Genomic DNA, 14,491 nt, shown 5'->3' on the forward strand with positions numbered 1-14,491 from the left:
GCACTCTCCCAAAAGTCTCAGACCAGATTAAATCATAGTTCATTAAGCATATCAAGAAGCAAGGGCTCCAGGTGGAATGAGCTGATATACTTAAGCATGATATTCTGATTTGCTCTTCATCCCCATTCTGGCACTGAGCTCCTAAAACCTTTGGAATTTCCTAAGTGAGGGTATCTCTTGTTATGTTGATGAGATGACCTTTAGAAGGCACCACAGTTTGGGGACTGATTGCCAAGGGCTGCCAATCACATGATCAGAGGATGGAAACTTTCATTCCCCACCTCACTCCCCCTCACTCCTGGCCCCTGGGGAGGAGAGAGGGCCTGGAGATGACATCTATCACCAATGGCCAGTGATTTAATCAATAGTGCCTATAAAATGAAGTCTTCATAAACGATGGGGTTCAGAGAGCATCTGGGTGGGTGAACATGTGGAGATTTGGGAAGGGTGGCATGCTGAGAGAGAAAGGTATGCTCTTTCCCCCATACCTTACCCTATTACATATTTTCCTGAGTTGAAGAAGCACAGGTGACAACCCGGACTTGCAATTGGCATCTGAAGTGGGGAGGAAGGACAGTCATTGGACTAAATCCTTAACCAAGTAGATAGTGTCAGAACTGAGTTGAATTGTAGGACACCCAGCTAGTGTCCAAGAGTTGGAGTTGGTCCCAGTGTCACTGGGCCAGTTCCATGCCCAGGGATGGCCCTGCCCCAGCACGGTCCAGACCTTTCACATGTCAATCCAACCTCCAGATTCTTGACTCGTGTGAGTCAAAGTGAGAATGAAAGCAAGTTTTATTCAGGTAGAGAAAAAGAGGCCAGGACACACGTGCCCCTGGAAAGAAGTGAAAGTACATGTCCAAGTGGACTCAGGCCAGTGTGAGAGGGCTGCACACTGTGGTCAGTAGTTCTTTTATTTAAAGCTATATAAAATTTCTTCCCGCCATTCCAAAATTGGGATTTTATGTGTTTCTGAGAGTGGGTGTTTCTAAGCTTCGTGGTGCCAAATTCTGACTGTACCTTCTGGTTGAGAGGGGACTTTATTCCTAACATGATCCATTCTGGAAGTATCATAGTATTAGCCCCCCTGGACTCCCTACTTATGTCAGTTTTCATTATAATAATGGTATGATGAGCTTTGGAGATGCTCTATGGTCAGTTTTTCCTCCATCTTGAAATGATCTGGTTTTAGCCAGTCCTTGTTGTTGTGACTTTCTGTGACCACTGCAGGGGTCTCCTGCCATAACCTGTTTCCCTCTGATCATGCGTGGGGGTGGGGGCTCAGGTGAGAGGACCTAGTGCCGTAGAGTCCTGTGATGTGGACTCCTACTTCTTTATTCCACTTGTTGGGGAATTTTCCCCTAACTTCTCCCTCACCAGAGTCACACCAAGGATATGGTGCAGGAGTGTGGGAGGACCACACTACCCGGATCTTGGGTTATGCAGTATTTGTATGCCCAACCTTTCCACTGCAGCCACCTTCCCTGTTGGTGATATGGTTAGGAACCGGAGTTGAGGTTTGAGAAAGTTGTATCTTGTTATAACATTCTTAGTTTAGAAATGAAGAAACGGAGGCTAAGAGTAATGTAACTTTCAGAAGGTCATAATCATTCATTCAAAAATTTTTTTATCAAGAACCTATTATATGCCAGGTACTATTATAGATTCTGAGGATAAGAACACTGAATAACCAACCACAAGCCAAGTTCTGAGGAAACTGACATTAATCTAGAAATAGACATTTAAGAAGTGAACAATCAAAGGAACAAGATTATTGCTGAGTCCTGGTTTGCCCAAGCTAAGATTTTTCTTCCTCTTCTGAATTCCTGGTGAGTAAACAACAAAATCTCTTTGGAGGCACTTAATTCATTCACTCATCATTATATACAGCTACTTATGTATTGCCTTATTTCTCTTACTGAAGTCTTTGAGGGCAGAAACACTTCTTCACGTGGCACGTAATAGGAATTTGTTTCAACTACAGGGTTGTATGAATCAAGGGAGGCATTGGGAAAAGCACTTTGTAAACTGCAAAGCCATTTGCGCAGGTTTATTGTCTCAGGTGATGTCAAATGAGTTCTTCTTTGGGTGGGTCACTCCAAGTGAACAGGATTAATTTCCCCTACAATTCCTTTTCTTCCATTGCCCTGTAAAGAAGCAAAACTTAAAGCTATATAAAATTTCTTCCCGCCGTTCCAAAATTGTTAAGGAAAGTTTAAAAGGTTAATACTGAGAACAATGTCTTCCTTTTTCCTCTTCCATAGCCTGCAATAACTTATTTTTCCCCCAACATTTCTTTAATAATATTTTCAAACTGAAAATTTTATAGGTGAATACCCATTTATGCATCATTCATACTGAAGAATTCATGTTTTACTAAACTTGCTTTGTCACAGCTTTCCATCCAACCCATCCCTCCATCCACCAATTCATCTCACTTATTTGATTAGTTTCAAAGTAAGTTACAGACATCAGTAAGTCTCCACCTACATACTTCAATCTGCATATCATTTACTAGAGTTCAAATTTGTTAACAGGACCTTTTTATTATTTAACATACGTTTTATGTACAATGGAATGCATAAATCTTAAATCTAGTATTCTAGTCAGTATGTTTTTGACAAATTCACTAGAGGCCAAGTACACAAAATTCATGCACAGGGGTGGGGAGGTGTCCATCAGCCCAGCCTGCACCCTCTCCTATCTGGGATCCTTCTCACAATCCAGGACTGCTGGCTCCAACTGCTCATCTGCCTGCCTTTCTGATTGCCCCTAACCACTTCTGCCTGCCAGCCTGATCACCCCCTAACCTCTCTGCTGCCAGTCTGATTGATGCCTAACTGCTCCCCTGCCAGCCTGTTTGCCCCCAACTTCCCTCCTCTGTCAGCCTGGTCACCCCTAACTGCCCTCCCCTGCAGGGTTGATCGCCTCCAACTGCCCTCCCTTGCAGGCCTGGTGCCTCCCAACTGCCCTCCCCTGCTGGCCATCTTGTGGTGGCCATCTTGTATCTACATGGGGGCAGGACCTTTGACCACATGGGGGCAGCCATATTGTGTGTTGGAGTGATGGTCAATCTGCATATTACTCTTTTGTTAGATAGGATTCCTGGGTAAGCCAAGTCTTTATCACTGCCAGAAAGTTCCCCGTGTCCCTTCCAGGTTAGTTCACAACCCCAATAATTCACTTTTGAAACTGTAGGTTCAGATGACCTAAGGGTTTGACTTTTTATCACTATATTTACTGTCCCCCCACACCCCCCAAAAAACACCCTTATTCTGTTGCTATTAATTGCTGTGATTAAAAAATACTTTCTGGATTTAATTACACAATAATTTGCTTGGTGGCAGAATAGGAATAATAGTATTTTCCCCTCTTTTAAAGCATGCCTTGAGTTGAGATTTAAGTATACTACACTGCAACCTTACTTTTACTTGATGATAAATTTTTATTTCAAGGCTAGACTACATTGGCTCAGTCTAAGGGGGTTCATTTCTCCAAATCTACTCTGCTGGGTCCTTTTAAAAAAAAATTTTTTTTGATTTTAGGGAGAGAGAGGCGGGAAGAGGGAGGGAAACATTAATTTGTTATTCCACTTATTTATGCATTCAATGAATAATTCTTATATGTGCCCTGACCAGGGATCAAACCTGCAACCTTAGTATAGTGGGACAACACTCTAACCAGCTGAGCCACCTAGCCAGGGCTCCTGGGTCCTCATTTAGCATTGTTTCATAGGAACACACTCATAAGGTATAAACCAGAATATCTGCATCCCTCCCCAGCTTACTTTGATGCCGTTTTATTGCTGAAGAAGGATTTATATTCTTGAACAACTTTCTTAGGCCTACTTAGAAAGTGACAGTATATCTCTTGAGGTCCTACCTGAATTTGAAACCCAATAATTCTTATGGGACGGGAAGTTGTGAGGACTTGGGGGGGAAAAACTGAATCTCTATGTTATCTAACCCATACTTAAACAGTTCACCAATATTTTTAGTTCAAAAATAACAAACATTACTGGAGCTCGATAAATTATTCTAGCTTAAATGTTCTTGGAACAGCTGGTTTCTGTTTAAAGTTTTTTTGTACAAGCAAATCATACTTTAAATGGTAACATAAAGTCCTTTCCAGTGAATAACTACAAAGGGAAACTTGCTTAATATATTTCTTTTTTTTCCTTCAACTTGTTTATGCCACTTGAGAAGATTTTTATTTTTTTTTTTGACAGGATTTGGGATACAGTTGTCAGAAATCTGTTCTGCCCAGAGCCACCTCTGAGTCACTTCCACTATTTATGGAACAGCAACTGTGAACAGTGGGATCAGGTTTAGTTCTTTTTTTTTTTTTTTTTTTTTAACAACACATGATAAATGTCTTCAGGAGCTTATGTAATATATCGCAGAGCCTCCAGTTTTCAGAAGAGAACAGAGTTCAGGAAGTGGCCTGGTACAGTTTTTGAAAGCATGTTCCCCAGTCTTAAGGTCACAGACTGTCAAAGTAGTAACTTGAGCCAAAGCTCAAACAGCCTTTGAAGTTAAAGCTCTTGTGTCTTGGAACGTTGGGATTATGCCTTTTACGTTCGGCGTAAGATTTCCACTGCATCTTAGTTGCTACCTTGCAAAAGAAGCCTGTGCCGGGGCCTGCTTGTCCTGGCACATACTTGAGATTCCAGAGCCTGCATCTAGGTGGTTGTGTAACAAACCCGGCACTCCACACAGACGGGCGTCTCTGCCCCTCTCTGTCCTGTACGGAGTGCTCAGGAGGGAACCATGGAGGTTGGGGGGGGGGGGGGGGGGGTGTTGCATATTGTTTCCTTTCCCTGAAAATTTTCTGTCCTCTTTTCTTCCTCCCTCCTGTATCTGAGAAGACTCGTAATCTAGTTCAGGCTTCTGCTTCATCGTGCCACCTGCCAACCAGGAGGCCTAAAACGCCCTGCACATGTTCCCTGCCCTGTCTTCCTCCTGTGCCCCGGGGAGAGGAGCTGGGAGCGGAGGGTACACCTCCAGAATACTTCCCTTTAACCCGGGAGCCCAGTCAGTGCTGAAATGTGAGCCTGTGCCATTTCATAGGGATCCTCCCTGCCACCTTTTCGCTCCTCTGACCAGGAAGGCTGAAGCCATGCATGTGAGTGTGTCAATGAGTGTGCCAGTGGCCTTGAATTGAGGTAGCCAACTTTTCTCCTGTTTGAATCTCAAAGAGCGAAAATGAATATTTCTAAATCAAAGAGCAAAAATGAATATTTTTAAAAATAGGTTTTTCTCTTTCCATGCAACAGAGATGTTTGTTATGCAATTGAAAATACATCACAAACTATTCCAAATGCAAACTCTCACCACTCCTTAAGATAGAGCATGATATGAACGCTTGTCAAACATGTTGACTTCATTCCTCGGGCAAAAAGTACTTGTTTTTCTCTATCAGCAGCATAATAAAGGCTGCAGTTATTAATAAGAGTTTGAGGGAAGATAAATTGATAGTTATATTACATATAATATCCCTATAGATTTTTTTAATCGATGGTTTAAATTCAGTCAAGTTTTTATTGAGTACTGTTATGTGCTCAGGGCCATTTTATTAGGAAACAACAAAACAAATTGCCTATGGCAACTGAGGAACATAGGTAAGAAAATTTTTACTTTATTGTGTTTATTTTCTTAATCTTCCATCATTAAGCTAGCTTCAAAAATTTACAGGCCTGGTTGATCCTTTTTATAAATACTAAAATCCTGGAAAAGCCCTGAAGCAGTTCAGAAATTGAACTCTTTGACCCCCAGAAACATGTATGGTCCAACTTGTATTTCCTTTGCTTACCATCTGCAAGCACAGAGATCTTTCCATTATAGTCAAGCACAGTTGTTGGTTTCTAAGATCATGTGTTATACTAGAGGCCTGGTGCATGAATTCGTGCAGGGTGGGGGCCGGCCAGCCCGCCCTGATCAGGCCTATCTGTTAGGCTGGCCAGGGGTAAGGGCCTTCGGCAGTTGGCTGGCCATCCTGCCCCCAGGTCAAACTCCAGGGGACAGTTTGCATATTAGCCTTTTATTATATGGGATAGGATTGGGCATGTCTACATACCGTAGTCAAGTCACAGCATTGGTAAGATAGATAGATAGATAGATAGATAGGATAGATAAACACAGAAAGCCTTTTAAAAATTTGCAATTTAGCATCATTTTCATGAAATGAATGAATTAAACCTGACTTTAATAAGCTCTGCCTCTAAAAAAATCAAACCAAAACTATAGGCATAATTATTTCACCTGATTTCTGCTGGACTTAAAAAGCAGGCGAGAGCCAAAAATCAGTGGATTATCAAAAGCAGGACAAAATAATATATTTTTTAAAGAACGAAGACCCTTCCTTTCGTGATCAAGTTGACAAACACTTCACCAACTTGACACAGAACACATCCTCCCCATGTCAGTCAGTATTCGGAGCGGGTCCTTTTCCCCTTTCGCCCGTTAAAAGTTCTGAACGGGGGTCCCTCGGGCCTCTCTGTCCGCGAGCACCATCCATCCCAGCAGCCTCTGTGGGCAATACTGGTGTTGGCGGGGGGTAGGGGGTGGGGGGTTAGAAAATCCAGTTCAGCTGCAGCCTGGATGTTTGCGCCCGTTGGCTGCCTCGCGGGCCTTTTCCCCTTTAATGAGGACTCGAACGTTTCCACGCCCGTTAACTGCCTCTCCTCCGGCACCAGAAGGTCACCGCAGCCAGCCCCGGCCCGATGCCTTTCTTTGTGCCGCTCATATAATTGGCTGATTGTGCCGGGGATGAGCGCCCCCTCCCCCAGCCGGGTCCTGGCTCCCTGCGTGTGAGCCTCACTGCCGGTTTCCGCGGAGAGAGGAGAGAGGCGAGAGCAGCTCCGCTCTGCTCCGCTCCGCTCAGCTCAGCTCGGCTCCTGCGCGCCTCCCGCACAGGCAGGCGGTGCCACTGCGCAGGTTGATCGGGGGGGAGCAGCATCCATTTTCCTCTGCGGGGAGCCCTGCCTGCCTGCCCAGGGCGTGCTCTCCCCGCCGCGGGTGCCCTGCGCGCTCCCGCTCGCCTCGCTGAGCGGTCGGTCCGGCTTGGGGTCTGCGCCCTAGGATGCACTGAGATGGTGCATCAGGAGAACTGCTCGTACCAGGTAAGGTTTTGCAGCCTGGGAGGGGAGGCCTGCATCCTCCGGGAGGAGGGGAGGAGGCCTGTCCTCTTGCCCAAGCAGCAGCAGGTTGTCTCTCCGGATTTTCCAGGGATTTGCCATCCTCCTCCACCCCTGGCCTCCTCCATCGCATAACAGTCTCTGAATTGTAATTAGGTTTTTCTGGGGCTAATGGGGCAGAAAACACTTGCTTTTCCTTGGCCTGGAAGGCATATGTGAAAAATCCGCCGCCGAGGCGATCTGAGCTGTGCGTGGTCTGTATGCCTGCAAATAAGAGGAACTATTTCAACTGTAATTGAATTGAAGGGGCTTCGGGCGGGGGTTAAGGGGGTGAGAGGGGTGGGGGAGGATTCTGTTCCGTCCGGAGACTTTATGGTGTTTGCAGAGGATGTGAGTTGCTTCACGTCCAGTTTTTAGGATTGTCTTTAAGGAAATGATGTAAATAGGGAAGGAACTGATGATCTTAGAAATTTCCAAAGACCAGCCAGCCTATCTTTGATGTTTCAAGTTGCACTTGTGTTTCCAAACTTATTTTTACTAATAGGTTGTTTAAGATGGTTGATAAGTAAGAATGAAGGTACCAACCCGCATGCATAAAAAAACAAAAAAACAAAACAAAACAAAAAAACCTCCAAGTAGAAAATGTTTTGCAATGCATATTCATCTCTATGCTAATTTGCTGCCTGGAGTTTATGAATTAAACACTTAGATGACTTCAAAAGACCAGTTCTGGAGTGCTCATAACTCCCTCCTGTGTCGAGACAACATGGCCAGCATCTTCCTTGTAAACAGACAGCGAGATTGTTCTCGGAGAAATTGCTCTTTGCACCTCTGGCCTGGCTCGCCTAAGTCCTGGAGAGTTAATATTGGGCTTTACTCCGCTGACCGAGTTTGGAAGCTCTGAGAGACCAATTCTCTCACTCAACAATGCCTCTTCCTTGTGTGAGGTAGGTTACTGGAGACCAGCAGGTGTTTCTCCTGAGGTCAGATTTCACAGGGGTAAATGTATGCAGGTGGAATAGGACGTTTCACAAGACTTAAGGCAGTGGTTTCTCAGGTCTAAGTCTAGTGTGCCTGCAGAATATGTTTACTCACCTTTTCCTCTGCTTCATCATTGCAATTTTGTAATTGTGGCAGAGTATTTCCCTTTATGGTACATTTAGGTCCATAGAGAGCCTCCGTATCAGGATTTATGCTTCCCAGAAATTCTTCCCAAGAGAAAGGGGTCAAGATGCTGCGGGAACAACTATGTCCTCACTCGCACAAGAGACAGAGCTCGGCAGTGGAGAGTGTCAACATCTCTGCAGAGCCAGCCTACCTCTGGCACGGCTCCAGATGATTAAATGACTTCATAATTAAGATAATTTTTCTCCTCTCTTTTCAGAGAAACTCTGTAATTTGATTTTTGAAAGGCAAGCTACTCCAGGATGATTCCCTATATCTTTTCATTAGGTTGAACGCAAAAATCACTGTTTTTCTAGGTCAAAAATTGGTCAAATGTCAGCAGTTTCATCTGGAAAGGAGGGATGTTGTCAGCCCACTGCCTTTTCCAGAGGAGGACAAATTGACTTTCTTTTTTTTTTTTAATATATTTTATTGATTTTTTACAGAGAGAAAGGGAGAGAGATAGAGAGTCAGAAACATCGATGAGAGAGAGTCATCGATCAGCTGCCTCTTGCACACCCCCTAAAGGGGGTATGCCCGCAACCAAGGTACATGCCCTTGACCGGAATCAAACCCGGGGTCCTTGAGTCCCCAGGCCGACGCTCTATCCACTGAACCAAACCGGTTTCGGCTTGACTTTCTTTTATATGATCTAGAGCACATGTGTCAAACACAAGGCCCGCGGGCCAAATCCGTCCCGCCAGGCCTTGCAATGTGGCCCGCACTGTGCTGTCATCACTGCACTCCGCTGCGTTTCCATCACAATGACAGTTTATGACTGTTCAGTAAACCATTCGGCCCACGATTTAGGTTGGATTTTAGATTTTGGCCCCTTCTCTGATTGAGTTCGACACCCCTAATCTAGAGCATGTAACACTGTCATTGTGTGTTTGATAGTTTTGAAGTGTTTATGGCTCATTTTCAATCAGGCATAGAGTCATAGTCAATAGATCTTGCATCTCTCTGGGTTGGTTCTGTGGTAGAACTATCTTTATTTGTATGTTCTTCTGAAACCCCTCCCTTTATCCATAACTCAGCAAAGACAAAAAACAGTAACCTGGAAGCAAAGTCTTCATCCCACTTAGGCACCTGAATCTAAGAACCCAGCTGGCACCACTGAGGTTGGATTCAGAAAGGGCAATTTCTCCAAGGCCTTGGCCTGATGTTACCACAATCACTCATGATGCCATATCGACAGTCTGATGTTTTTCAGAAACTTGCCCTTTCAGGATGATGGCATATTCAGTAACTTATTTTTGAGAATGATAATGTCTTGGTTTAAAGCAGCTTCCTGAGGTTAGCATTGCTGCCGAGTAGACAGAATTTATTTCTAGGACTGAATCCTTTCCTACCACAAATGTATGCCAACATTTCTTAATGGAGAGTTCATGAATGCGGCCATCCCCTCGCCCCCAAATTCCATGCTCATTTTGGTGCATATGTCTAGATGTCTATTATCATTACCTTATCATCATTATCATTGCAGCAGTAATGGCCTCCTAGCTGTTCTTGCTGCTCCTACCCTTGAATGATCTTTTAAAACCTAAGTCAGAGCAGGTCACCCTTTTCAAAATCCTGCTCAGAATAAAACTCTGGGCCACCCATGGCCTTGTTTCCTCTCGGAGTCCTCTCCCACATCACATCCCCCTTTCCCATTCCCTGCCCCGCCTACCTGGCATATGCTGCTCTGCGTAGGGTTGCCAGATTTAGCAAATCTCCTACAGTGTTTGAGACATGCTTGTACTAAAAAAATTGTTCACTGTTTATTAGGAATTCATATCCAGCTGGCCATCCTGTGTTTTTCCTTTGAGTACCCCTTCTCCCCTGTAGCTTATTCAGGTCTTTGCTCAAATGTTATCTTCTCCAGCAGGCCTTCTCCAACTTTCCAAAGCTATCCCAACATCTCTGCTATGCTTAAGCAATTATTTGTATGCTTGGCATTCGTTACCATCTATCAGAATACATACTGATTTGTGTATTTTCTGTCTCCCACTCAACATGTAAACTCCATGAGGGCAGGGATTTTCATATTCGTATCCATGTGTTTTCCCAGTGCTTAGAATAAGCCTTCAAGTAATATGGAGGGATATGTATACTATATATAAAGTACCATAGCATCATGGTTCCTTTTTTTATTATTTATTTATTTAAGAGAGAGAAATATAGATTTGCAGCTCTCCCCATTGGCGCAGTTACTGGTTGATTCTTGTGTGTGCCCCGACCGGGGATCGAACCCAAACCTTGGTGTATCGGGTGGATGCTGAACTGAGCTACAAGGCCAGGGTATAGCACCCTGGTTTCTTATGTTTTGATGTTGTCCTCCCTCCCCCAACACTTGCCGTTAACCTGAACGTTCCCATTGAGAGACAAATGATCCCCATATTTCCTGTTGCTTTTCTCATCTGGGAAATAGGATTTTTCCTACTTATCGCCCTGGCCTGGAAGCTGGCAGGTCCCCTGTGGGAGGGAGGCCACCTTTCTGCATCATAACCAGGTCTGTTCCCATGAATTAAGAGCGCGCTCCTTCTCTGGTGCACAGCAGGGACCCCCGAGAAGGCTGGGAAGCAGCCGGGGAGAGCCATGCACCACTCCAGCTCTCAGCAGTTTGTTGCTAATATAGGAAACTGTAATTGATTCTCGTATATTGCTTTTCCAAGTAGAGGGTTGCTTTAAAGAGAGTTTCATTGCTACCAGGAGCCCAAAAATCTCTGTTGCAGGTGCAAGGAGGGACTGTCAGAGAGAAACGCTCGGGCAGAATTTTCTGTGTCGGTTGTGTCTTTAAAGGCTCTCAATACACACAAGTACATGTCCGTGTACTTTTCTCCCTCGGGATTTACATTAGGGAAGAGGTTCCTGAGGCATGTGCTGTGCTTTTCCGTTGCAGCCGTCGTGTTCAGATAGAGCTGCCTGCCTCCATCTTCCAGACTTGGGAGGAAGCCAGCCTCTTCAGGAAAGAGCCTCGCCCACAGCTTCGGGCCTGGCAGCCTCCTCAGGCCGCATTCTTCTAAGCAGCCCCGGTAGGAAGCTTGGGGATATTGTTAATGTGACAGCTCAAGTTGGAGGTCAGAGGGTCTGTGTTGCTTCAAAGCCCCCAAATATTTTCTCCTCTTTCCCAGCAGTTGTTTTTGGGGATTTGTGTGTGTGCATACAGAAACAATGACCTGCTTTCATCCCTTTCTTTCCATCGCCCCAATTCTCCTCCACCACCTCGGATACAGATCGCACCCTCACATTCTTTGCTACTGTGGGAATCTAGACTCGCAAGAAAAGAAAGTAACGTGATACATGAACGACTCTCATCTCTCTTCTCCCTGGGGAGCTTACAGAGGCTCTTCTTCACACACACACACACACACACACACACACACACACACCTGGTTTCTTGAGGAAAGCCTGCTAGAAATCTAGATTGCCTCCCCATTTTCCATGGGATACAGCCACACCCCTTTGCATGGCCTGTAAGGCCTAACCATGACCTGAACCCCCAGCTGGAAACAGTCCTCCCTCCAGATCCCACACTTTTGCCCTCATTGCCATCACTGCTTTGCTTTGGTTCCTCAGCTTGGAATGTCTCTTACTCTCACTCCACCTGCTTCGACCTGTTGTAGGCTGATGCAACTGTCAAGGCTCAAAGGGCACCTTCCCCATGGGGTTCCCAGTCAGAAGTTCTCCTCAGTGCACTTTGGTTTTACTTCTGAGAATCCATTTGCAGCTAGTGATGTATTTATCTGCAAGAGCCTTGTTTTCATTTCCTGCCCTACACATAGCGTATGTGTGTTCAATAAATGTCTGTTGGGTTGAATTGCATTTTCTGCGGTTGGCGATGTTCTGAGTCCTGAGGATCAGGATTTCACATCACAATACCAGAGAGAAGCTCAGATACGTGCATTGCAACAGGGAGTTGGTGAAGCTGACCCCAGCAGTCCAGGCACCTGGCTGGTGAGCCTCTTGGCCAGTTGCCAGCATTTCTAACATCCCATCTGCCAAAATGGGGGCCGGGGGGAGACAGAATGAATGAGACAAGCCCCCCAGCCTTCCCAGAGGCAATGCATTGAGAATATACCTCTGTACTACTTACTAATCCTTCAACCTTGAATTTTTCCAAGGTGATCCTCATGATCTATCCCCAAAAGCTTTTTCAAAACACCTGCGATAGGTTGAGGCAAGCACTCATATCCAAGCTGCCTTTCTTAATATGTTGAATTTTGCAAAGTTATAATAAATCTTTTTAGCTATGGAGGGATAACTTAACTGCCTCCTGAAACACCAAAGTTTTCTTGGGCAAAATGTTTCAGCCCAGTGAAAGTGCTATACCAAGCACATAAAATAAGATGGCCGCTGAAACCAGTTTGGCTTAGTGGATAGGGCTTCAGCCTGTGGACTGAAAGGTCCCAGGTTCGATTCCAGTCAAGGACATGTACCTTGGTTGCAGGCATATCCCCAGTGGGGAATGTGCAGGAGGCAGCTGATCCATGTTTCTCTCTCATCGATGTTTCTAGGTTTCTATCCCTCTCTCTTCCTCTCTGTAAAATATATATATTTTAAAATAAAAAATAAAAGATGGCCTATATGAGTCTGCTAAAGCTAGGGAGTATATCAGTTTAAATAATACACCAAGATGTTGTGAAAATTCTTGCTAGAGAGAGTAGAAAACAGCCTTCACACTCAAATTCTAGTGGGTTATTGAATGGTTAACAAAGGAAAGGAAATATATTCTATCCCTACTGACACCAGGCCAAGTGAGGGTTCATTTCCCAATCCCTTGTTCCTGTGAAGGAGAAAACAAAGGTATCGAATTTGAATTCATTTAAGATTCTGCCCAATTTAAGCCTATTTCATCCACAGCAGGGAAAAATATATTGACCTAATGGAAAAGGGGATTTCAAAGCTTAGTGCTACACTATTTGATACAGGCATTTACAGCTAAGTTCATTGAAACAGTTTTCTGTCTGATTCTATAAATTTTTTTACTGGAAACATTTTCCCCTTAGTCACTAGTGTTGGTTAATACTTCGTTTTCATGGTTTTTCCTGGTTATAGTTGTATTTTGCCTTGCTGAGATACTGTGTGTTTTTTCTGAGGAGGCAGTAACATATCTATCACCTTAAAAATTAAGAAAATAATTCTGGGTATATAATTCTGCACTTGTTTTTAGCCAAGAAAGATATCTGAAAATCTAGTTTATATGTTTTAACTCAGAGGGAACAAAGCAATAAGTGTCCAAATTGAAGGGAAAAAAAAAGTCATCTCAACAGAACTACATTACACACCTGATCTGAAATAGAAATTTAGTAGAAGCACAGACATTGCTATTTAAAATAGCACTTAATGCCTCAAACATCAGGATTCAGACATCCAGTGGTTTTAAGAAATGAATATGCAATGCCTATCTAAGCCAAACATCTAGTATTTTCTCTTGGAAAGAGAATGGTGATGGAGGAGGATAGGAAATGGGAACATCTCTCTGGTACATGTCAACACATTCATGGTTTTTGAAGAGTAGAGACCACACATACACACACACACACACACACACACACACAATCTTGGGTAACTACAACTTCACATGAAGAAGCTCAGCATTAATACAGCCATCTCCTATTATTCATTTATATCTACTATGCCAAGGGAAGATTTGAAATCTTAGTGCAGTGTTTTTCAACCTTTTTTGGGCAAAGGCACACTTGTTTCATGAAAAAAATCACGAGGCACACCACCATTAGAAAATGTTAAAAAATTTAACTCTGTGCCTATATTGACTATATATAAAGTAATTCTCTTGAATAGGAATCAAATAAACACAAAGAAAGTATTTTATAATTACTTTATTATGAAATATTAAGTAAACAAAATAGTGAAAAATTATAAAATTCTTGTCTTGTCTGCACCTACGGCACACCAGGCAACATCTCCCGGCACACTAGTGTGCCGCGGAACAGCGGTTGAAAAACGCTGTCTTAGTGTACTTAGTGTTCTCCTTTGCACTATCTAAAAGCATCAGAAATTACCAAGCTTCCTGAAATAGAAAGTACGTTGACAGAACTGCTTGAATTCAGAAGAAAACAACTCTCGAGAAGGCATAATGACAGTCAGCATAGGAGAGCCAGTGATGGAAAAAGCATGCTAGGGACACAGAGACACTCAATGGGAACATCAATTCTGGTTCCTTTTGGATACCACGCTGTGGCCCAC

General features: G+C 44.0%; 1 protein-coding gene across 5 annotated transcripts in view; it reads left to right on the forward strand.

The window, feature by feature from the left end:
* Window positions 1-14,491, forward strand: part of SCHIP1 (schwannomin interacting protein 1) — a 116,370-nt gene that overhangs the window by 51,748 nt on the left and 50,131 nt on the right. The window contains exon 1 of one of the 5 annotated variants that reach the window (XM_036444582.2): window positions 6,834-7,120. The exons of the other annotated variants lie outside the window; for them this stretch is intronic. Within the exon in view, the coding sequence (XP_036300475.1) occupies window positions 7,091-7,120 (30 nt within the window). The 5' untranslated portion in view covers window positions 6,834-7,090. Of the gene's footprint in view, window positions 1-6,833; window positions 7,121-14,491 lie in introns of those variants that run through there. 5 annotated transcript variants of the gene reach the window in all.

Source organism: Pipistrellus kuhlii, unplaced genomic scaffold, assembly GCF_014108245.1.
Source record: "Pipistrellus kuhlii isolate mPipKuh1 unplaced genomic scaffold, mPipKuh1.p scaffold_m20_p_2, whole genome shotgun sequence".
NCBI lineage: Eukaryota > Metazoa > Chordata > Mammalia > Chiroptera > Vespertilionidae > Pipistrellus > Pipistrellus kuhlii.